The 26419-nt window shown below is 31.8% G+C and overlaps 1 protein-coding gene across 11 annotated transcripts; it reads right to left on the bottom strand.

The window, feature by feature from the left end:
• Positions 1–4542: 4542 nt before the first annotated feature.
• LOC115879994 (gastrula zinc finger protein XlCGF26.1-like) lies at positions 4543–24658 on the bottom strand. Of its 11 annotated transcripts, none has more exons than XM_030897078.1 (15): positions 22926–23042; positions 22748–22807; positions 22395–22505; positions 20631–20822; positions 19305–19505; positions 12700–12900; positions 11873–12067; positions 10971–11165; positions 5984–6076; positions 5808–5918; positions 5651–5743; positions 5493–5603; positions 5316–5429; positions 5142–5253; positions 4543–5055 (listed from the first exon to the last, which is right to left on the bottom strand). In XM_030897078.1, exons 2-14 carry the CDS (start codon positions 22780–22782, stop codon positions 5163–5165), a joined length of 1743 nt encoding a protein of 580 aa, XP_030752938.1. In that variant the 5' UTR covers positions 22783–22807; positions 22926–23042; the 3' UTR covers positions 4543–5055; positions 5142–5162. The 11 variants fall into 11 exon arrangements, with proteins under 11 accessions (XP_030752938.1, XP_030752935.1, XP_030752940.1 ...); XM_030897077.1 differs by having other exon boundaries at positions 5012–5061; positions 5138–5253; XM_030897075.1 differs by lacking the exons at positions 5142–5253; positions 22926–23042 and adding an exon at positions 24621–24658 and having other exon boundaries at positions 4543–5061.
• Positions 24659–26419: the final 1761 nt, after the last annotated feature.

The raw sequence follows: 26419 nt of genomic DNA on the forward strand, positions 1-26419 counted from the left end.
TCCGTCTTATCACACAAACGTTTTGCGATAATAAGCAAAAACTGTTTTAGCAAATGTTTCAAGCGTTAATTTGCAAAAAACGCGTCCATTGAGTGGAATCATTGTTTTTTATCTGGTTTTTCTAGAAATATAAATTTACATTTAATTTTTAAATAAAAAAAAAACAAAAATAATTCGGATAAGGCGGGTTTTGTTGTATAGTAAACGCCACGAATGTTTGGGAGTGATTCATCGGTCGCTACCATATGAACTAATCTGTTCAAGGTCACATAAAACTTAATTCCAGTGCCGTGGTGTTTTTCAAGTCATATAATAATCTGTTGTAATTTGTTGTTTTAACTGTCAAAGTCTTGTCAAAACATATATTTGGTTATAAATATAAACTGGAATGCCCCATTGGTCGCACTGCAAGCACACCAATGGACTGACGCACCAAAACGAATCAATCAAAGAAACGCGATATAGTATCGTCTTTGTCAATCACACTAACATTTTAGAATAAGTAGGAGGAGCGCAGGCAGAAGATTAGACCGGGCCTTTAAAAACCTACGTCTGCGGTAAATATTTACGTTTTTAATGTAAAAAATGATAGCGCGCGTGTCGATTCTAACTTCATCAAGCGATGAATCCAAATACATTTTAATAAAAATGTATTTGAATGAAATTAAAATGTATTTGGATGAATCGCTCCCAAACATTCGTGGCGTTTACTTTAGTATGATGCTTATTGCGGGTTTTGATACAGTATGATCAAGAAAAAACGACGTCAGCGATGGCTATGAAATGTAGAACGCTGTCATTTTATATGTAAATTGACATGGGAAATGTCATCGATCGTCATTTCGTAGCCAACTGGACGCCGTTTTTTCGATCATACGGTATTTGCATCCTAACTTGGATTTATTAAATATACAATTTTATTAAAAGTAAGTAAGGATTTGAAAAAACGTCAGTAGTAATATTATACTTGTGTAAAAAGCTTATGAAAAAATGCGGGACTTGTAACAATCTTAGGTAGCAATAATGCAATTAAAAAGCAAATGTTAGTGAATAAGAGGGATTTTGCTAGTGTAACGTAATTTGTAGTGAATTTTATATAGGAATAGGCGACTTTTACTGCAGTTTAGGATTATGTTTATGTAGATTTCCGGGTCTACTATTAATATATGTCAAGAGGTCATTTTAAGAAAAATGGATTAAGGCGGGTTTTGCAACTTGACATTTTATTATATTATTTACTTTTTTATACCATTTTGTGTAGTGTGGGCAAATTTCAAATAATCACAATAACTGATATTAAATTTTTAATAATTTGCCTTGATCCAAGTCTAATAGCAACCTTTAATAAAATTAGGTTTTTTGTTATCTTAAATACCATTATTTTTTTATTTGAAATTGCTGTAGGTTGGACTTATAACTTATAGTAATAATTAGTAATAATATTTAATAATAAATTAGGTTAAATATATAATTTATTAATTATTGTGATTAATAAAATTGCGTTTATCTCATCAAGGAGGCCGAATTCGACAAAATGTCAAGAGATAACTTTTAATTGGCATCTAACGGCCTATACTTTGCCTTTTTTCTCAGGTAAGATTTCGACAGACGATGACAGAAGAAAAACAGATGACGTCCCATACCAATCTATTTATTTTACTAAAAAAAGTTTCTAATATTTTTTAAGTTAACTATGGATGGGTTTAAATATAAATCCGTCATGAGTCGTCTTTTGTTGTTTTTAACCAGTTTATTGGTTTATGTCAAAAATGACAGATCATATTTCAATTTTATTGGTTTGACGGAACGATGAACGACAAACGGACGCCGATACGTATGAACTCGCCTTTAGATTTTTGAGGCTTATCAAAGTCTTGCCAAATTATAGGTTATAATTTTGTGTCACCTTATGTCAAATACCCTGCGTTTTCGAAGATGATGCATTTTGATTCGTGTTATTACGTGTGTTTTGTGTCTTTTGAAGTCAAGTGGAGGAAAAAACGAGGGAAAATTAACTGTAGACCCAGAGCACAGTTTATAGTTAATACTCGCTACCCAGGCAGAAAGTCTTATACACCAATAAAGTTACCATCAATAAAGTTTGTATACCATCTCGTCGTAGATAAGTGCATCTCGTATATGGTACAAGAATCGTACTAAACATATACTAAAAACTGGATAGCTGTAAAATATCGACATCACACGATAGGTAAATAATGGATTTTAGTACTGCAGAAAAATAATGACAAAAGGTACTGCTTTAAAAAAATTAAGATTAAAGTTAATTAATCAAACTTTAAGGTATAAAATTTGGAAAGTGTTATTATTAATAAAATAGTTTGTTTTATTTATGTTGTTTTATTTATTCCTGTGGAATATTACAAATTTGTATTTGTACATAACTTGACATATTGATAAATATAATAATAAATGCGGGAAGTTTCTTTAAACTTGAAAGAAATAGTTCTTTTTTATATTTTTTTGGTATGTGGTGTTTTGTTCTTGTTTGTTTTGTTTTGACACATACCGTTTTTTTTAATAAAATAACTCGATTACATCGTTTTATATAGAGTTTTTTTTTCACAATATTTTGAAGCATAGATAAAAGAAAATAATCTACTATTTTGAAGTAATCACTTGTCAGTCAAATTTTAAATATATTAATTTCCTGCTATGCGTTCCAATTGTACCAACTTATTTCTTTGTAAAATTAAATAACCCACTTTGAAATTAAAATGACAGACATATCCATCACTGTCAAGGATCTTGTCGTTGGACAAACTATACACAATTTGGATATCAAAAGAAAAAAGTCGGTGGCACACATTTCTTTTAATATTCCAGTGATGAATTTATCGACACTTTTTAGCATTAAAATATATAGCACTTATAGGAACTTATACCACAGAACAGAATTTGTACCTGTTCTGTGCTTTTACCATCAAAATTTCATTTGAATCGCTAAAAGTACTTGGAAGAAAATTATAATAAATCAAAAGATTATTAAGATTTTAACACCATGTAGCTATGAAACAAAGCAGAATCGGACATATGTCGATATGAAAAATCAATCTTTTACATGAGAAATCTCCCCACGAGATGTTTTTTGAAACACCCTATATATTCGACTGCCTGCAATTGAGAAGTTGCAATCACAGAACACACTAATGGTTGCAATGCCAGTTCATTTAATGTAATGTTACGTTTTTGCTGCTTTCCGTGTGGATAATTCAGTCTTATTTAATTAACGAAGTTTATTTACATACAAATGAACAACACTAAAAAAACTATTTATATCTAACTAATTTATTTATTTAGCGTATGACACATTAAGACACAAAGTACGTATATGACAAAAAGAAAAAAAATTACAAACGAACATTTAACAAATTGAAGTAATCTATTGATTCTGGATTCTGGTCTGCCGTTATAAGCCGTTTCACGGCATTGCTCCACGATATATTTGACGGTTTGATTTTTGCCGCCCTTGCTCTTGCCCCAAATATGTAAAGTATATGCGCATCTGCCATGCTGCGTTCTAATTATGTTTAGCGTGCACCTGGTTTTCCTTGGTAAGTCAAAAGAATCTAACTAATAAAACTTATTTACAAGCTAATATTTACATAACGATTTTTTATCTAATTTATTTGAGCTTAGGGTTTCCGGAACCGGGAATTTCGGTACCACGACTCTTAAGGAGCCGGGATTTTTATTTTTTAAGGAGCCCGTTTTTTTGGTACTTTCGGTACTAACTAATTTTTTGTTCAATGTTGGCACATTTCGTCAGGGTGCAGCCACACTATCCTAAAAACGGCGTATCGGCGTAACGACCTTGAATCGATTTCCAGTGATTCTATTGGCTGAAATTTTTGACAGATGAATTTGACAGATAAAATTTCTGACAGATTAATGTTTCAGCCAATAGAATTACTGGAAATCTATTCAAGGTCATTACGCCGTTACGCCGATACGCCGTTTTTAGGATAGTGTGGCTGCACCCTCAATCAGCAAGCAAGGGATGGTTTTCAAAAATAAAATCGATAGAAATATGTGTTTTAATGAAAATAATTATTAATCAGTAAAAAAAATGCAAATTCGTATAAAAACAACATAAAATATAATTATTACTATATATTACAAAAAAATATGTTTAAATACAGTTAAATATGGGGACTAACTGTTGTACTGAACGTACAGGGAATTTTTATTTCGAGTCCCGGTTCTTTGATGGCTCAAAAGAACCGGGAACTCATGATACTTTCGAGACCGGAATTTCCCGATTCTGAAGCCTAATCAACACAAATGAGCACAAGTGAAGGAAAAACGAAAAAAAAAACATAGGAAATTTAAAATTTACACCAAACAACACAAACCAACTTGTAACTAACTGTAAAAATGCAAATGCCTATAAAAACATAACATAAAATATAAGTAATATATTGAGCAACATTATATTTAATAATAAAATAGCATATCTAAGCTTCAATATTGTTAATAAACATTATAGGAACTTCAAAAGAACTTCAGAAGTAAGAACAATAATAAGAGATAACATCACTATTTATTTATGAGTATCAATGAACTTTCTCATGTAAGAAAAAATAATTTTTTAATTACTGTTAACGAGTAAAAAAAATTTCGGTACTGAAAGAACCGGGAATTTTTATTTCGAGTCCCGGTCCTTTGATGTCTCAAAAGAACCCTATTTGGCCTATACGAAATATTTCGAGGTAACGAACAACACGGAGCGAGGCTCTCGGTGGAGATGTACTCTGTCTCTCTTCCAGTATATATATTCTTTATCTATGCTCTCTTCTAATGCGGTGATCTTTATACGAGTATAAAGACGCGCGATGAGATAGTGATGTACGAGCGTTTTCTAGAAAATTCTGTTTGACCTTCCTCGTCGTCGGTTAGTTCTTTAGCCCAATCATAGAGCTCAATAGATTCTAGTTTCATTTATTTGCGCCTTCATTCAGCAACGGAACACCATCATCAGGTTCCATTTTTATAAAATCTTCTAACTTCACCCTCTGAGTTACAGATACATTTTCACTATTTCTGGAAACAATAAGATAAAAATATTTGTAACATAATATGTATACATTAGTAAAAACACATTTCAAGAAAAACATACTTAAAGTCATCGTGTATGTTTTTATTCAGACTAATATAGGTTCGACATAATCAGGTTCTGTTTTTATAAAATCTTCTGATTTTACTTCATTGGTCTCAGATAAACATTCAGAGTTTCTGCAATTATAAAATGACATTATTACCAATCTATTAGTAAAAATAATTCAAGAAAAACATACTTAAAGTCATCGTGCATGTTTTTATTCTCTTCGGGACTCGGAGCGACATAATCAGGTTCAGTTTTTATAAAATCTTCTGATTTTACTTCATTAGTCGACGAACATTCAGCAATTCTAGAATTAATAAATACATTATTACCAATACATTACTAAAAATACATTTCAAGAAAAACATACTTAAAGTCATCGTACATGTCTTGGTTCAGAACTGGAGCGACATCATCAGGTTCCATTTTTATAATATCTTCTAACTTCACTTTCTGAGTAACAAATAAATTTTCAGTATTTCTGGAAACATTTAAAATAAATTAAAAATACATTTAAGAAAGACATACTTCAAGTCATCGTACATTGCTATGTTCAGAACCGGAGCGACATCATCAGGTTCTGATTTTACTTCATTGGTCTCAGATAAACATTCAGAATATCTGGAATTAATAAATTACATTATTACCAATCCATTAGTAAAAATAAATTTCAAGAAAAACATACTTAAAGTCATCATGCGTGTCTTTATTCAGACTCAAAACGACATCTTCAGGTTCTGTTTTTATAAAATCGTCCGATTTTACTTCATTAGTCATAGCCGGACATTCATCATTTCTAGAATTAATAAATTACATTATTAACACTATATTACTAAAAACACATTTATACAAAAAACGTACTTAAACTCATCCGAAAGTAGAGCGTGATCATTAATTTCTATTTTTAAGGAATCTAATATCACTTCTTCAATTGGAGGTATACAATCAGCGTTTCTGGAAACAACAAAAAATTAAAATAGCGAAATATGTGTCTGAACGTTTCTGTTCCAATGGCAGTATTTCATAGAACTTTTGTTAATAATTGCCATTATTTTGAATAGTTTGAAATTCTAAAAGGCGACCTTAAATTTAGAGTTTAGAAAAATTAGTATCAAGGACTATGGCAGGCACTCACTTACACATTTAAAATTATGGTTTTAGTTATATACATTTAGTAACATTTTAGTTATTACATATATAGTTTTTAATTATAAAAGGACTATAATTTTCATTTCCAAGCCAACTTTGACGCCGTTTTTTCCAGTATAATATTATGATAATAATAATAATTTCACCTTTACATTTTTGAAATGGCAGATATCTGAGATCTGCAGACAGAGTAAGAAAAAAATATTAGTATTTCAAATCTTATTTTTCAAAGTATGACATTTTTTCTATTAGCTTTAGCAACTGATTTAATTATTGACGAATTAAATTCATCGGACGCATTTACTATTCGTATTTGTTAATTTATTAATTTTTGTTTCTCGAAGTTTTTTCTATTTTTTTTATGAATTTCTGGTAGTACTAATTTGACATATAACTTTAACAAAAGAGGTATGTATTAAAACCATTCACAAATATTTCTTATATTAACAAAAATTTTACCTGAAGTTAAGCTAGATTTTTCCCTATACTTTTGTTGTGTGTTTGAATCACTGGGAACTGAAATCTACATCAAGTAGGTAGTAGAGTTTTTTTTATGAACCTAAGTTAGTATATTAGGCGTATTTGAATGTATGGTGTGGTCCTTAATAATTTGATTATCATAATATAATTTGAAGGGTCCAGGGGGAAAACATGATAAACGCCATTTTACTAATTTTATAGGAGAGCACTGGACGGCTGGTGTTTATCAGGTTCTTTCCGTGTATTTTTACTAGTCATATATCACAGGATTTAACAACTTATTGCCCTGCAGAATTTATACATTTTGTAGAGACCAGTTAGACTTACTATAATATTGCAAAATCCTAAAATTAAGAAATTGGCGCTTAAGTTTTCCCCTGAACCCTTTATTTGTACACAATTGTTATTTTCCGTGATTTTATCAGGTAATTATTTGTAATACGGTACATGTTAATATTTTAACTCACTTAGTTTTTAGGTGAATTATTTTCTACTATCTGAATTTAATCTACTACCTATGTTGCCATATTATGCAGATATCGTGTTTTTAACTAAAAATTAAAAAAATTCCCAAAAAACCTCACAAACGTGTTTCTGGAGTCGAAATATACTACCCCTAAAATATTTGCACTTATTTAAGACTCACCCCGTATGATCGATCGTCTCAAAGCAGAGGTGGCATTTTCGACAGAGGTCAGATTGCACCGCTTTCTCATTTATAATGTGCTTTCTGTATACACTTGGTTCTGAATTGCTAATATCCTTACTGAAATCATTCTCTCCTAAACCACTCATAACTAAGGCCCGTATTTATAGTCGAGTCTCAAAACGCGACTCCAGTCACGAGATATAAAAGACCGATAAAAATAACAGATTTACTAAGAGGCTTACGTTTCGTCGCCCGTATACACGCGCCTAGTAAGCCTGTTACTTTTGTCGGTCTTTTCGGAGACCCAGTTCGAGACGCGACTATAAATACGGGTCTAAGACTGACACCCACATAATCTTGGATATTATTATAACATCTCCCGTGTAGTTCTTTTCTTATCGAATTAACCAGCTTTTACGCTTCTCGTCTTGGTTTTGTTTGAGGATTCGGTATTCAATCGGCTAAGTTAAGCGGTGTAGTTTGTGCTGTAGCATAGACAGTCCGATGTACATAGGTTTCCTGCTGCCAGAAATATTTTATTGGTTTTCCGGTTGCTCATTGCGAAGGTTAACAATCTCGCCCTCCATCTTTTCTAAAAAGTGTAGTTCTCTCAACGCTATACCTGCTATGTTTGCATGTTTCTTTTGTTTAATGAAGAGTACACGGATTTTTCTGTCTAGCCCTTTAGACTAATAATAATTTAGTCTGGTTCTAGAACTATAACTATCCCAGAAGAGTAAGTGAACTCCGAACATCAAACGTGTTAATAGCCTCTATAACGTTTCTGAGTTTCTGATTATTATTATTTTAGAAAAAACGTCTTAGAGTCCAAAAAGGATAAAAATAATAAAATACACGTTATAGAAGAAATTTTATAATCGAAATTACGTAATTTTTGAAATTAATAATAAAAATTATTAATTTTAGTCAAACATTACAACCCCTAATATAATGAAAACAGGATCTATTCCACAGATATAATAGAATCGGCGACAGAGAGAGAAAAAAAAATATGATTGTTGTAATTTTTTTTCTGGTTAAGTGATGTCTTATTATGTAAAATAGAGAAAACATAAATCTGTTCCATTAAAGCAAGGAAGGTGATAGGAAGGGGATAAAATGAAAACTACATTTATTTAACTCGGTACTGTCTTTATTATACCGGGTGCGTCCCAAAAGTGGCTCAACCCCATAATTTTTTTATATTTTCAAATAAAAAAACAAGATTTAGTATGTTAGTATATGACATAAATTAGGATTGATTGACGCATTCAATTGTTTTTGGTCACTTTCTGTTTCACCGGAAATGACTATAACTTTTAATTTTTAAACGGCACCCTCGGTATATTTCTACTTTATTTGATAGAAAATGACACTCTGAATAGAATGACATATCATATGTCAACTTTTGACACTTTCGCATATGGTTTAATTGTAATTGTAACACGTGGTTCATAACGACAATTTGACTCGAAATACCAAGTGTGTGGTATCAATATATTCATAAAAAAATGCTTTTTCCAAATATGCTAACGAGTCACCCTTGTTCCATTTGAAAAAATTGACATATGTATGATTAAAAATATGATTTGTACATCTTTTAATCGGCCTAGACAAGACACGAAACCCATTAGACGATCAAAACTATTTTTCCAAGGCTCCTTGATTAAAACTTAGTGTTTTTAACAACACCATGGCACCCTGGATTGAAATTTATAATACGATTTGTTTTTAAGCGACAATGTCAAAAGTTGACATATGATATGTCATTCTATTCAGAATTCTATTATCATTTTCTATCGAATAAAGTAGAAATATACCGAGGGTGCCTTTAAAAATCAAAAGATGTAATCATTTCGGTGAAACAGAAAGAGACCAAAAACAATTGAATACGTCAATAAATCCTAATTTATGTCATATACCTACTAACATACAAATCTGTTTTTTTATCTGAAAAAATAAAAAAGTTATAGCGGTGAACCACTTTTGAGACGACCCGGTATATTAAAAAATATTGTCTCATATGTAATATCATTTTAAAATTCTTGTATGTTATTTTAGATTCTGAAGATAATTTTAGAATAAACCGGAATATATTTTTAATAAAAACATTATTTATTATTAACAGGGTTATAATTATGATTTTGTTACAATGTAAGTAAGTAAATAATGTAATGTAAGAGAAAAAAATCAGATTTTACATTTTACTAAAATATTATCTAAATAAGCGCCTTTCTACAACAACGCCACTGACTCCCAATGGGTAAATTGAGAGTTGCCTACCGGTCAAAAGTCGTTTCAAGACTTAAATGGATTATTAAAGTCAAATTTCTTGCAAATTTGGAACTGGCGAACCATATTTTATAGTTCTTGAACAGAAAAAGTCAATAAAATAAACACTTAAGGACTACAAGCTAAGAAAATGCGTTAATACAGCCGAGGAGATAGCGGCAACAAAGCTTTACCGCACACGTGCGACACGTACTACAAGGTAATAAATGAATGAATAGGCTCCCTCGCCTCTAATCGGTGTTGTCATATTGTAAAGAACTTATCCTTTTTAAACAGTATCCGACTTATAATTTAGTAGTATAAGGACTATTTAATACATCTATGGAATACTAAAACCTACTTTATTAAACTGTAGTATTAATATCTCAATATATGTGTATAACAAGAAAAAAAATATTGATAATATTAAAGACGTGACAACAAAGGCTGGATGAGGAAGGCTCGGTCGACTGTACCCAGAAGTAAACATGTGTACAAAAAATATTGTCTGTCCGCGTTGAGATGTAAATAGTGTAGTCTATATTTTATTTTAAGTCTATGGTCTAGCCCTTATAGATTTCTAGGTTCTAGAACTACTAACTATCCCAGAAGAGTAAGTGAACTCCGGAACATCAAACGTGTTAATAGCCTCTATAACGTTTCTGAGTTTCTGATTATTATTATTATTATTACTAAAATGTTATTTGCAAAAATCTACCTTCAAATTACTAAAATTTTATAATACGGCCCAGGGAAAGCTACAATTAAAATAGCAAAATTGTGATTTTGTCATTGCCGAATTCGATGACACGTTTTGTTTTGCTGCACAAAAATTTGCTGTCGTTTTTTCGGTGCCTAGTGAACTTGCTTATGTCAATAATGGCATGGTTAAGTTACGTGCCGTTTGGTAGTCACATTTATAGACGCTTTTCTGCGTTTCCCTCATTCTAATAAAAGAACTGCTTAATAATACAGTCTGTTCCGAAAAAGCCCTATATCATGGTTTCTGATAGATTTTTCCTCTAATCTTTTTCACAAAATATCCGAGCAAGTAGAGCGCATGTTAAAAATATTTCATAGATTTACAGTGGGTTTCTATTATTTTTAAATAAATTGCTAAAAGCCCTATATAAAAAATACCAGAAAAATCGGAATGGAAATGTCAATTAAATAAACTCTCATATAGAACTTTCTAAGGACACATATATCTGGTATATGTATAACAGGATTAGGGTAGCTAAAGAAGTATACATATCTGATTTATTATAGGTATAATTCTTATGCTAACAATATATTTACCTGGAACCAATATGATGCTCAAGATGACGTTTTAAATAGACTTTTGCTCTAAATTTCCTGTCACAGTGGGTACAACAAAACAGCTGTCGTTCTGTTGGCGCCAAATGTATTGTCTCGTGTCGTCTTAGGTTTGCCATACGTAGTGTTTGGTAGTCGCATGTGGAACATCTGAACTTTTTCAGCGATTCCTCCAGTCTAATAAAAGAATGGCAAAATATTACAGTGTTTTGGCAAATCTCCACAACACGATTTCTGTTAGAGATTTTTTCTCCAATCTTTTACACAAACGCGCAAGGAGGGCGCTCATATTAAAAATATTTCATATATATACAGGATGTTTTTAGTGTTCTTAAATTGACTGATAAAAAAATAAGCGATACCATTTAAACTTTTAGTTACGTAATCGAGGGCGCGATTTTTAAATTCATTGTTGCCAACCATGGACATATTCGGAACAACCATGGACACACTAACTGGAATTTAAATTTCCCGCTGGGGATTCAGGTGGTAGCTCTACTGTAAAAAATGTCAAGTTGCCACATTTATTTATATCCTGATATTGTCATTCGTTTTCTTTAGATCTTTTCGACTATTGCGTGTTTTTTCGATCATGGGGTATATGATAATAATAACAGTTTATTTGTATCGAGCATCCCCTTTATTTTACTATTAAATTTTTCAAATGAAAGATATCTCAGATCTGCGGACAGAATAAAAAAATATTAGTATTTCAGACCATTTTAGATAAGGATTTGTTCAAGGTCTGACATGGTTCTACTGGGTTTGCAACTGATTTAAATACAGGTAACATTGAATCCATCGGGTTTTTTACATTGAATTATAGGCCATTGTTTCACATAAAACATCATAATCAATATTTCTTATATTAACTATTAATTTACCTGGAATGCTCACGCTTGACGTGATCTTGTAAACCCTTATTTGACGTATATTTCTTGTCACACTGCGTACAGGCAAACATCGGTCGTTCTTCCGGTGGTAAGTGAATGTTGTTGTGCGTTTCAAAACGGAACTTACGTGGAGTTTGGTAGCTACATAAGGAACATCGATAGATCTTTTTCTGTTCCTTCTTCGATCTAATAAAATAAATTTAATTATTACAGTCTTGTAACTCGAGATTAAACTTAGATGGATGATAGCAGAGCTTTGGCTCTAATTTTACTGGATTTTTCTTTCCGACATTCCTTAAGTTGTCAGCGTCATTTTCAAACGTAACTTAATTTTAATAAAATTTTAATATTCAGTACTAGTAATAATTTATTGTTATACACATAGAGAAAAAGTGAACATGATAAAATACGCGGGAAATAGATTAGACAGTGTATCTGACATGTTTCGGTTAATTTTCCCTAAATATTAAAATTTTATTAAAATTACTTTTGACAATGACAAAATCATAATTTGTAAACCTCAGGTATGTCAGTTTTTGACTGGTGTTTGATTGTTACCTGTTCGGTTTTAATATAAAAATCGATTAAGTTTTTCTCAAATTATCTAAAATCGACTTGTCCAAAATTGTTCAAATTTGGCATGTGTGTATACCAAGTGTAGATCTTTAAAAAGTCTATTTACGACTTCGCTATAAAATCCATAGGGGAGCCAATATCTGGACAGTTCAAATTTTGCATGGGATTTCCTATGTTCCCAACGAGGATGCAACACCCGGTATATGATTTCAGAGTAATTCTAATGCTGACAATAAATTTACCTGGAATCATGATGTTTCTTCTGAATGTGATATTTTAACCAATATTTATCTCTATATTTCTTTTCACAGAATGTACAAGCAAACAACTGTCGTTCTTCTGGTGCCAAGTGAATTATCTGGTGTCGTCCAAATTGTGTCACGTTTCGTGTTTGGTAGCCACAAATGGAACATTTACGGATATCTTTCTGCGCATCGTTTGACCTAAAATCATATATAAATATTTGTCTTGTGATTGCGTAAAACAATTCTAAATTGGTAGTAGTATTTTAACAAGTAAGACAAAGACAAATCTAGTTGACTTGCATTGCAAATAAGTAATAAAGATGGTTTGGAAATTACGATCGCTGTTATTTTATCTGTAAAATTATATGGAAAATGTCATCGATCGTCAATTCTAAGTCTACTGGACGCATTTTTTTTATTATGCGGTATAATACAACATAAGATAATACAAAAAGCAATAACTTGTAAGTTAATATAATATACAGGGTGGTCCGAACTGTATTCCGGAAACTTCGACAGCTATAGTCGTATTTTAGCCATGTTTCATGGCTAATCTTACTGTAGGTTTGTCCAATAATTTCATTCGTTTTTTTTTATGGTCCCCACGATAACATCTTTTGTTTATTGTTTTCTCTGGGCCAAGGTGATAACGGCGAGGTATGTTGAAGTACCTCCGCAGCGGTTTTTTGGTAGTAACGCTTGCAAATTGTGAGCTACTGCTTAACCAGGTTGTAAATGGTGCCTAGTGCCTCGTTTGCTACCTTTTTTCTTTTTTCAGGATCGCTAGTTCATCGTTGCTGATTCCTCCCGTATTGATGAAGCCGGAAGGCAGACACACTACGGGATATAATCATATATGGGTAGTCGTATTTTAGCCATGTTTCATGGCTAATCTTACTGTAGGTTTGCCCAATAATTTCATTCTTCTTTTTTTTATGGTCCCCACGATAACATCTTTTGTTTATTGTTTTCTCTGGGCCAAGGTGATAGCGGCGAGGTATGTTGAAGTACCTCCGCACCGGTTTTTTGGTAGTAACGCTTGCAAATTGTGAGCTACTGCTTAACCAGGTTGTAAATGGTGCCTAGTGTATAAAAAATTGCTGGTCTATTTTAAATATTTATTTTACATAAAAACTTCGTTATTTCAAATACAACACCCTGTATTTTTTCAAATAAATCGAAGCAGATTCAAATGCTCTTTCAAACTATATTAGGGTTTCCTATACCTATCTAGCTCAGATTTTGAATAAAAAGCGATTTTTCAATAAAATGGCAATCAAGATGGCTGGTGTCGCTATGGCAATTTTCTGGATAAAGCTAGTAACTCTTTTCAAAATCGACATTAGTTTGTGGACATTATTATTTACATTTATAACAGTTTACTTAAATTTAGCTACAATAGTTTAATACTTATTAAACTTCATTATTCATTATTTTATCAAGAAAAATAAAGCAGTATCTGCTGGCGGAACGAATGGATATGTTACTAGTGATTTTATTTTGTGAGGAAAATTGTTTCTTCGTCTCAAGAGCGTATGCTCAAAGATACCCAAATAGGAATCTTCCTGATAAGCGTTCCTTGAAAAAATACTTTTCTATTTCGCAGAGCTATGGTAGTGTGGTTTATAAAAAACCTATTAGGCAAATCCTATCGTTGGAAGTAAAGAAAATGAATTTCCCGTAATTGGCTCTTGTATACAAAATCCATATATCTACGACTGATCATAAAATAAATGAGAGAACTAATTCTTCGTTTTTCTTGAAAGAATAATAAATATTATTTATTAAACTACTGTAGGCAAATTAAAAAAAAAGTAAACTGCTATACACATAAATAAAGTCCATAAACTAATTTCGATTTTGAAAATAGCTACTAACTGTCAGTAGAAACTTGACATCAGCCATCTTGGTTCCCATTTTATTGAAAAATGGCTCTTTATTCAAAATCCCTTAACACTTTGAAACCCTTATATACTTTGAAAGAGCATTTAAATCTGCTTCGATTTATTTAAAAAAATACAGGGTATTGTATTTGAAATAACGAAGTTTTTATGTAAAATAAATATTTAAAATAGGCCAGCATTTTTGATACCCCTGTATACATTAAACAAAGCAATTAAATTTTTTAGTAAAGTTTATTTCTCTGGCTTACAAGTCAGCACAAGAATTAATTCTGAAAAGCAATGTACAGGGTGTTAATAATCTATTCTATTGTAGCATGCATTTTCAAATATCTTTAAATATCTCAAAAACCAAAGATTTTAAACATATTTAACCCTTATAATAAATACCTTTTTTTGGGCTTAAGAATCCAAAAATGAAATAAAATACAGGGTGTTCCATAAGAAAAAATACATTTTTGGTATGGATCTTAGTTCTGAAACACCCTGTACATTTCAAAATAATTTTAAATTGTGCACATTGCGTTCCCACATATACTCATAAAATATTTCGTTCCTACATCTTTTCGTTTTCGTATAATCAACCGAGGCGAATGAGGTGCGCCACCCTGTATATATTCTGCATATAAAAATAAGTAAAAAACTTCGTATAAATATATGTCCTAAAATGCTTAGTTCTGGAGATACAGGATGTAGAAGTTTCATATTTATTCTGATTTTCACCAAATAATTTATGAAGTAACGTCAATATTTGGATGAAAATTGAAGTCTGGGAGTTTTTTGGCATTAGAAATTTCATTTTGATCATGATGATTTTGATGTCAACATGACTTCTATTTGTAAAGGACGCCAGCTACATGTGTTTTAACTGTTTTGAAGAGTAATAACGTTTTTTTTCGTCAGTACCTGTATAAAACTACTGAGTGGAAAAATATACATTTTCGTAATTTTTTAGTTAAAAAATGTCTCTTGATAAAAATCGCTACGAGCAACCGTTCTGACGATATTTAGAAAGGAAATAGTCAATACATGTCATTATTGACAAAAAATAGAATGTAGATAGTAGATAGTTAGATAAATATGGAAATTTTTTATTTTTTTAAATTAATCATAAATTTTTCTGCGAAAAAATGATGATAAAACAGTTTCTGTTGAACTTTTGGCACAAAAACATTTCAAATTTATGATTTCAGTCTAAAGCTTGATTTTCAAGCATCCGTTATCTATGAATTTAAAGACTTCGATTGGTTAACCGTTTCTAACCAATCGAAGTCTTTAAATTCAACTAACCGTTTTAAATAACAAATATTGTTATATTTGATAGACGTTTTCACCCCCTTGGAATTTGAGATTCGAGAAACCCCTCCTTATCGAACCTCTACACCCCACAGTCAATCAGTTTGCCAAAAATCAGCTTTAAACGTCAAGCAGTTTAAGCAGAATCGTGATTACCTCAATGGTCATATTTTATAAAACACCCTGTATAAATTTAAAAAAAAATCTTAAAATATGTAAAACAACAAAATAAAATATACGTGTTAAGAGTTTTTCCGAAAAACTCACCGGTTTTTAAGTATAAAATATTTTAATATTTCAGGGATAGTTTCACTCCTCAAGTAGCATCTATCTGACTTCGAACTAAATCTGACCTGAAGCGACGTCAGACTTTGTGCAAATTTAGGTCGGGTGCTGATGATACGTCCTCTGACGTCGCTTTCCTATTAAAAGCGACGTCGTTGGATCCGAGTCGGTAAATCCAAAGATCGTCGACGTACAAAATAACAACGTACCATTTTTATTAATTTCACAACGTCGTTCCCACGGTGGCTTGCACGACGTATACATATACTTGAACTAGCCCGACGTCTACCCGTTGTCCGAATAGGATACGTCTCACTGATAATCCCTAAAGTAACGTCCAATTATATTTTGTTGTATTTTATGTTCATATTTATAACCTAATTTACGTATCTCTATTTACGTCCGTAAATACAACCCATTAAGTAGCATTTGCGACCTAATGAACATAACCTAATAAAAAGTTTTTATAAACAAACTTAATTTTTTTATTATGCCTAAAAAACACTAAGAAGGCATTTAGACAGTCATCTACATTTTACAGAAAGAGGTCGAGGCTTTTGCAAAATAATAATAGTAGTAGTGATGTCTTGCCTCCACCCGTAAATGCTTTTTATCCGGAAGAGATGCTGCATTACACTGGTGCATCTTAATTTCATTTTTTAGCTTAGGTAACCAGCAGACCCCATCCTCCTCCGACATGTGAGGTTAGGCTTAAAAAAGTGGCTGCCCATTTTTTTAAGGAGAAAACAAAAACTAAAATATAGTTGCACAAATCCACAAATCACTGATAAACAAAGTGAGGTTACGTGGCGTACGTTGGAATTATATACGTCATAATACGATTGCCGGTCGTCCGGTTTGATGACTTCGGTCGTGTGAGACTAATGTTGGAGACCCGGTCGGAATTGGTATATTGGTAGTTCATATTAAGTCGGACACAGAAATCCGCCATTCTTAACACGTATCCGATTGTCAGCCATTTTAAAATCGTTTTTTGTTTTTAAAATTTATATTAACATTTCGATTTCTAGTAGAATAATATTGATAAGGTTGAGTTTGGGGGGAACCACAGTACAGTTTTATGATTAAACCAGCTAGAAAATAAAAAAAGAATTGTGAGTTACTTTTTTATAGATATTTTTATTTCATAAATCTACCTAATTTTGAAAGCGCTCGTTGTTTTCCGGAGTATTTTAATCAAATATATCAAGAAAGTGACTTCCGTTGACAAAACTGATGTCTGGATTAATGATTCAGAATTACTATAATACGAAATTAGATAGGCACTTATAGTTATATTCGAGGAGTGATTATGAATCCATTTGTAATTAGGTAGTTTGGTTAGGTTTTTATGTATTCTTGGTAGCGAATATGAAACCAAACATAACGTAAGTGCTTAGCGACGAATTTTAAGTGACTAAAATCCAACGTAATATGACGTTGGTAATTGATAGAATTACATTCCCTATTAGGTCAGATACCGACGTCGAGGCGACCCGAATCTGTATTCCCCATTTAGGTGCAAATAAGGATCGTCAGGCGGTCGAACCGACGTTGGTACCCGACGTCGGGTTTATTGAACGCGACGTATACCCGACGTTAGATAACGTCCAAATGCTACTTGGGTCCCTTAGAATTCGAGTTTCAAAAAATCCCTTCTTGTCGAACCTCTACACCCTAAAGTCAATCTGTTTTCCAAAAATCAGCTTTTTACGTCAAGCGCTTTAAGCGGGATCGTGATTAATCAATGACCAGATTTTTCGAAACACCCTGTATACATTTTTAAAAAATCTTAAAATATGTAAAAAAACAAAATAAAATATACGTGTTTAAGAGTTTTTCGAAAAACTCACCGGTTTTTAAATAAAAAATATTCTAATATTTGAGGGTGGTTTCACCCCCTTAGAATTCGAGTTTCAAAAAATTCCTTCTTATCGAACCTCTACACCCTAAAGTCAATCCGTTTTCTAAAAATCAGCTTTTTACGTCAAGGGCTTTAAGCAGGATCGTGATTAATCAATGACCAGATTTTTCAAAGCACCCTGTATACATTTTTAAAAAAATCTTAAAATATTATTCTGAGAATTTTTCAGAATAAATAAATATCTAAATATTGAAACTTAACAACGTACTGAAACATACAGCGCCATAATATCTCGACCTCCGCCCGTTAGGGCGGGCGGCCACTGCGAGCGTAACTAAACTAAGCTAAGAATATAAAAACAAACAGTAACTAAACGAAAATAAGTTTCATCGGCCACTGGGAACGATATTCGCTCAGTAGTAGCTGCGTTTTCGTATTGTGTCTCTGCTATCATAAAACTAATCGCTGCGAAAAATTCGCTGGAATCTGTCACGAACTAAAATGGGCGAAACTAAGCTACGATTTGAATCTTCGTTCACATATTTTCGTTCAGTTTCGCTCAAGTGGCCGCTGATGCATTTAAAAGTATGGGAGCTGATTTTTAAAAATCTTGTCTTCGCTTGACTTAGTTTAGTTTCGCTCGCACTGGCCGCCCGCCTTTATGCTCGTAACAGGTTGAAAAACAATGTATCTAAAACAACTGATGCGTTATTCTCCAACCTGTTTCGAACCTACATCGACAATCGACCGATACAGCAGCGTTACTTTCCCACTCCGATTAATTATCTTAAAATATGTAAAAAACAAAATAAAATATAAGTATTTAAGCCTTTTTTCGGAAACTTGACCGTTTTTTAAATAAAAAATATTGTAATATATGAGGGGTGGTTTCACCCTCTTGGAACTGGAATTTCGAAAAATCCCTTCTTATCGAACCTCTACACCCTAGATCCAACCTGTATGCCAAAATTAATTCTTACGTTGAGTGGTTTGAGCAGGATCGTGATTAATCAGTATGTCAGTCACTTAAGGATTTTATATATTAGTATAGATAACAATTTTAGTAACTACCAACATTTTTCGACAATGTAAAATCAAACAACAAATTATTGAATCTACCCTACATATTTTTACACATTTTGCATAAAATTAGAACGGCACTGATGAACCGGAATTTAAGTCGGTTTTGATATGCTCCTTCATTAATCTTTTTATTCAGACTCTAGAAGTAATTCTTATGCTAACAATAAATTTACCTGGAATCAATATGATAATCCTCAATGTGACGTCCTAAGTTTCTTTTTGTCGTATATTTCCTACTACAGTGCGCACAAGCAAAAAGCTGTCGGTTTTCTCGTGCCAAGTGAATTTTCTGGTGTCGTCTAAAATATGACATATTTCGTGTTTGGTAGCTACAAATAGAACATTTATGCATATTCCTCTGCGCATCCGTTGACCTAAAATCATTTTTGTTTTTAAAATCAAGCCCGCTATAGTAGTACGTTAGTTAAACCGTTTTTTATAGTACTTTAATTTTAATTTGATCAGAGATCATAAGGTACAGGAGAAAAAGCAGGTACCTAAGTCAGTTTCTCTCTAAAATGAGAAAAGCACGCTTGTTCTTTCCTCCTTTTTGCTGGACTAGCCTGCTTTTTTCCTTTATAGTACAACTTTGACGCTATATATCTTCTGACTAGGCTAAAAGGCAACATAATTCAAGTTTTTTTTAAGCCAAAAGAATGCAATATTTTGAAAAAAGCACTACATTATAACCAGGAGATATCGGCAATGATAATGTTCTTGTGATTTGATCAAAGTTCAGAATTTATTTTCTGTAAAAATAGCGCTAAAACTAAAACCAAAGCTGAACGTGCGCTAAAAACGACGAGCGTTGCACTGACCATTTTTTTATTTATACTCGTTATTACTGCTAGCATAAACCGATAGACCTAAATTTTGAATATGTTGTAACTAAATGTATAACTAATTAAATGATAGTATTCATATCTGTCAGTTTTAAAATTTATAACAGAGATTTTTATCTCAAAGTTATAATATGCTCGGGCAATGTAAACAAATCGAAAATCCAGTTATTTAGGCTTGTCGGAAGCGCTAAAGAGTCATGAGTATTTCTATGCAAAAATCAGCACGTTACGATAATTATTAACGAAATGACGGCAGTTTTAAAATTATTTATTTTGTTAAATCGGCGCGCAGCAACGTGTCGCTGTCTCGCTTGCCTTATAAGTTAGCTATGAAAAATATAATTTGATATTATTTAGTATTGTGCAGATAAGTTCCCAGCATGTACAAATATAAATTTCATAACGCCATTTCAGTGAATAGAATACTTATTCATATTTTGCATCGCTCTGATTATTTTATTTTTCTGTAAAAAACTATTAACTGGTGAATAATTTTAACTGAATATATATGAAAATTAGATAAATATTTGATAACAAATTGACTACCATCAGTTATTTTTTGATTTACTTTTTCAAATAAAGTGTTGACCTAAATCGATGAATAAAAAAATCAATGGACACTGTATATTATCAATGTATTACACAAAATAAATTTACCTGGGATCAATATGATTGGTCTCATGGTGATGTCGTAACACTGGTTTTGATCTATATTTCTTGTCACAGTGTGTACATGCAAACCACTGTCGTTCTTCCGGTGCCAAGTGAATTCTCATATGTTGGGACATATTTCGTTTTGGTATGCCACAGATGGGACATTTACGGATATTTTTCTGCGCATGCTTTGACCTAAAATATATTTTTTGAAAAATCAGGCCCACCAAATTAGTTAGTTAGTTAAACAATTTTATAGTAGTTTAATTTTAATTTGATCAGAGATCATATAGGGGCAATGTCTAAACAAATCAATTTCATAAGTTTGCTATATATGCTATGAAAAATTTATATTGATATTTAGTATTGTGCAGATAAGTTCCCAGCATGTACAAGGTGTCCCACTAAGAATATCTCTCGGCTGTATCTCGGAAAGTATTAGCCGTAGGGCCTGCGGAAAAAAATATTTATAACTAAAATGGCTATGAGAAATTGCTGAAAATTATTTTCAAGTTTGTAGAACGGCGGCTAGAGGACGCAACTGCTACGAAAAATAAGAAAATGGAGTTTTTACATAATTTTGCCTAGATAAGGAGTACTATAATTAATAGATTCATAATATTCAGTAAATTTTGAATGGAACCATTTTCCCGTATCTTCCAAAATACAGTGGTGGGGGAAGGTTAGATCTGTTTTTATTTAATCGAATCCAACAAACCGGGGGCTCGTTTAAAAGAGCGTTTCTTACTCTATATCACACCATATAAACAATAATAACGCTAGGGAACGCTGCCTTACAATTTAACATTGTGCGTTTTTTCAAAAAAATTAAATGCGATGGTATATGTAATTTTATCTGATAGTAAAGAGTAATAAAAGCTTAAAAAGTCAGCGAAAACCACATCTTGATGTCTTCTTTCAAACCGAAGATATTAGCAAAATTATAATAAATACGAAAAAATAAGTCCTTAATTCCCTTATTTTCATAACACGGTTACAGTAGCCTTCTTGATTATGACCATTCTAATAAAAAATAAGATAGAAACGATTAGTTATTCTAAAATCGACAATATACCAGAATACTATAATACCAGATGTATTAATATCTAATAATTAAAACATCAATGACAGTGAACAAGACACGACGCGCGACGCCTCCAATCATCAAACTGTTAGTATTTTGACCTCCAGGCACAAAATATCATTTTCTAGCAGTCATTTTACATTAATTTACCAGGTCTAAATGATTTAATTGACAAATTGGTCTCTGTTGGATCAACACAGTGCTGTTTACAAAAAATAACTTTAATTTTGTAGATTTTAAATTTGTAGTTTCTAGTGCCATGAAACCCAGAAGTCTTTTCAAGAAATGAACCTGCCACTACATTATTTATTATATCAAAATAGTTCATCAGATGCACCATCAGATGCTAAACATCTTTTTGCCTTTTCTTTGAATATTTTTTTTTGAATTTGATTGAATATTAAACAAATCAGTTAATGTCAATTTTAACTATATAACTACATAATAAAAAAAAAGTGTGTATCTTCTTATTTGTCTATTTTGTTTCTATATTTCTTTGTAAAATACTATTACTAATATTTGTTTAATGTTTGTATAAAAAAATTGAAGAGGATGAAGTTTTTCATTGAGACATCTAATAGACATTTTATTAAATCAAACACTTCCCTTCTTTACGCGGTGTTGCAAAGTACGCCACATACAGTTAGTAATTAATAAAAACACAAACAGAAAAATATACTTACAATTCAAACTTATTATCTGATGATCCCTTTATATTTTCTTCAGAAATATTTATTTCTTGTCTAACACGTTCTAGACCTATTGATTCGTTATTAAAAGCAGCATATGTTGGGCTGTAACAGTAAATTTCACAGTATATACTTTCTACAAATATCAGCTTCTATTTATTTTACAATAAAAGAACAAGAAATTTAGAGTTCCACCACAGAGCCCAAATGTTACCGAAATATCAACTGACAATTATTTGTAAAATATGAGAAATTTTTAAATTTTAACAATGGGTCATCGTCCTCTGAAAACAACACTTCGAGGCATGACTCAAAATTTCTACATAATACAAGGATTTAATACTCACGACTTTAAATCTATTTCTTCATCTATATTATTCATTGTTTCTAAAAAAAAGGATCAGTACCTGAAATAAAAAATATTCAGTTCAGCTATAAAATAAACGTAAAAATAATTCGTTTTGTTGCCACATATTGTCATTTATATATTATATACACGTGCTATCATTTATATGTTATATATACCTAAGTAACAAGTAATATAGGAACAAAATTAGTAAGTTAAAAAACGCAAAATCTTCACCCAACCAATTTATACAACAAAATATCTGCATCCGCCAATACACTCAATACAGGCCAATATCCAGCCAATCACAGCAGCCAATATCATATAATGTTTGACAGACAGCTGAGCCAGCCATAGAAGAAGCACAGAATAGATATCAACCAGAAGCCTAACTTAGAGTTTGCGCGGGAAACATCGCCTAACCTAAAAATAGCGGTAGAACCTGTCAACGCACTGGCGTTCGCAGTTCACTTATGTTTTGCGTTTTGCTGAGAGCAGTAGCTGTTCGTCATTCGTAAATATTGAATATTGTAGTTTGTGTTGTTTTATAAACTAATATATCGTTCATTTTTGAGTAATGCATATACAATTGTGGGTAACACCCAATTGTGTATTTTATAGTCTCACCTTTATAATATTAGAATATCTAAGTCGATAATGCAAAATTTATTTAACAGTCACAGTGGACTGATTATATTATTAAGACAATTATTTATTTATTAACGTGTGTATAATGTATAATTAAATAAAAAATAATGTAATAACATATGTTTTAAACGTGTATATACATATATACTGTATGATCGAAAAAAACGGCGTCTTGTTTGTTTAGAAATGACAATTTCACAAATGAATATTAAAAATTACATTATTCATTGAATCCGTAAGTAAGTGTGAAGGGAATTGACTAGATTCATTATTATACCGTATAATCGAAAAAAAACGACGTCCAGTTGGCTTGTAAATTACGATCGATGATATTCCCCATATAATTCTACATATAAAATGACATAAAAACTATACAAAACGACATCGAAAAAAGACGGCGTCAGCGATGGCTATGAAATGAAGATCGCAGTCATTTTATATGTAATTATATATGGGAATGTCGTCGATCGTCATTTACAAGCCAACTGGGCGTCGTTTTTTTTTCGACCATACGGTATAATAATGAATCTAGCCATTCCCCTTCACACTTGCGTACAGATTCAACGAATAATGTAATTTTTAATATTTGTTACCTTCAATCATACTAGAAGAATCATAATAGAATATCCTAATTTTCCACAAAAAAAAAACAATTCTAGAAGCTTTGTGTTATTTTATTTATTTTTAAATTTTTATTAATTACTCACTGCAACTATTATTATACACCTAAATTAGCAAATTTTTTGAAAGAATATTTAAAAAAATATATGTAGTAACAAGTAGCCACCACCACAAGTTTTCCACCCCAGCAAATCTTGACAGGTAAATTTAAGTTTTATATAACAACTATACATATAGATTTTTATCACTAGAATTTTTAATTTTTTTATAGTTTACAAATATTTTACATATTTGATAACAATACTTTGTACATTTTATTACATGTAAAAATATATGTATAAAAAAATGTTTATTGCAGAAATTGTATTTCTCTGATTATAATTCCCTATGCCACTGGATAAATCCATGCTGAGTAGCATTATTTTATAGTTTCAAACATTAATTATAATACAGGATATTGAAAATACTGCTTGGAATTATTAAAATAGTTTGGTTTGGATGTATGGTACAAAACATATGAAAAGCATTTTACATATTTTTTACTGCTATAATGAAAAAATGTAAATTTTATGACCACATAACAAAAGTTGTGTATCGATTTTTACCTGTGAAATGTAATTCCAGCCACTTTTTTTCTCGCTTCTTCGCCTTTGCAGCCATACGCTGAACATCTCACCATACTAAATAATACAGTTTATAAATTTAAAAACAAAACAGTTGTCACAAAAACATAAAAATTCGCTCGGTGTCACCTCGAAATCTTGTCACCAAAGTATGGCCGCCGATCGAATTTTTAGCCTCCTAAACCGATCACGGGAGAACTTTGAATAAGAAGACTCAGGAACGAGCAAATACGTTTAAATAATTTTTTTTTATTTTAAACGTATTTGGGAAGGAGCATATCAAAAATCTTAGGTACACCGCGATGGGCCTCAAATATGGCCGACTTAAATTCCGGTTTATCAGTGTCGTTCTAATTTTATTTAAAAAATGTAAAACTATGATGTAGGGTAGACGTGGGGTAGACTCAATAATTTATTGTTTTATTTTACGTTGTGAATAAATGTTGATAGTTATTAAAATTATTATAAAAATATATAATTCTAATTAAAATAGATAAGTTATAATTAGTATTTATTAACACAAACATCCGATACGCTACTGAAGCAGGTAAGTTAAATTAACGTATCTAAATTCAGCAAATACGTTTAAATAAAATATACGACAGCCTCCCCATAAGAGCAATGAGAGGATTTACGTCCCAGTATTGGAGGAGGACAGAAAATCAAGTCGAATGGTTTCAAGACATAGGTTCATCCTTGTTTAGTCAAACTCCTACAAACCAAGGATAGACTTATGTAGAAATGCATTGAAATTCTATAGCCATCCTTCAATATCGGGACAGGAATTTAAGCGGTACCCTCCGTATACTTTATTTTAAACGTATTTGAAATTCAGAGACAACTACGAGACGATCAAGCGCATACGGGAATTAGGTCTGCCGGATCTCTGGCCAGATCAAACTTCTCTGGAAAATTAGCATCTGGAGTGAGAGGGCGCTGTTTCGCAAATTTAAATCACCCGGTACATATTTTACTGCTTTTATTTCCGCTTCCCTTTTAAGGTTGTCGGCCCACTAGACCGTTGCGCGGCGCGGCGCTGGGAAGAATTTTTTTTTTCCGGCTGCGAAGTGACTGCGCCCACTATAGCGCGCTTTTGAAACGCGGCAAGGCTATTTAGTTATAGTCGAAGTGTTTTTACTTACTGTAGTTTAGTTTTTAAAAGCAATGAGTTCAAAGTACGGTCAGAAAGCGCATTTTTGTGCTCTTCTAACAGAGGAAGAGGAAAGGGGGTGAGAAAAGTTTGGACTTATACGATTAACAAAAAGAAAGAAGTTTGGAGAATTTTACCATCTTTTTCCAGATTTAATAAAGACAAGATCATTTTTTTTCAGTATTACAAATATAAAGAAAACATTTTTACACTCCTCAATTGAGGGTTTTAGAAGCAAAACACCGGGTATCTCTACTCATCATATTTTTTCAGAAGAGACAAATTACTAATACTTTTGATAATTCTTATTTATTCTGATGTGTATATTAGTTATGTGGTGAAAAACCCCTGATCTTTTTTTATATATTTAGGTAATTAGAATTTAAAAATTGGAGATTGTCACTTTTGTTAAAAGGGTGGAGATTGCCAGTTTTGCCTCTACACCCCTTCAATTATATTAAATCTTTGATGGCATTTCGTCCATCTGTCTCTAGTGAGGAAGACTAAAAAAATATCATATTCCTTTATGAAAATCCATTTGCCTAATTTACCTTTAAAATACCAGTGATACGTATCACTGGTTCCCTGAGTCAAAAAAAGCCAACTGAAAAGACTCAGATGCAAAATTATT

This window comes from Sitophilus oryzae, unplaced genomic scaffold (assembly GCF_002938485.1).
Source record: "Sitophilus oryzae breed Bouriz unplaced genomic scaffold, Soryzae_2.0 scaffold_1604_pilon_pilon, whole genome shotgun sequence".
In the NCBI taxonomy this organism is placed as follows: Eukaryota; Metazoa; Arthropoda; class Insecta; order Coleoptera; family Curculionidae; genus Sitophilus; species Sitophilus oryzae.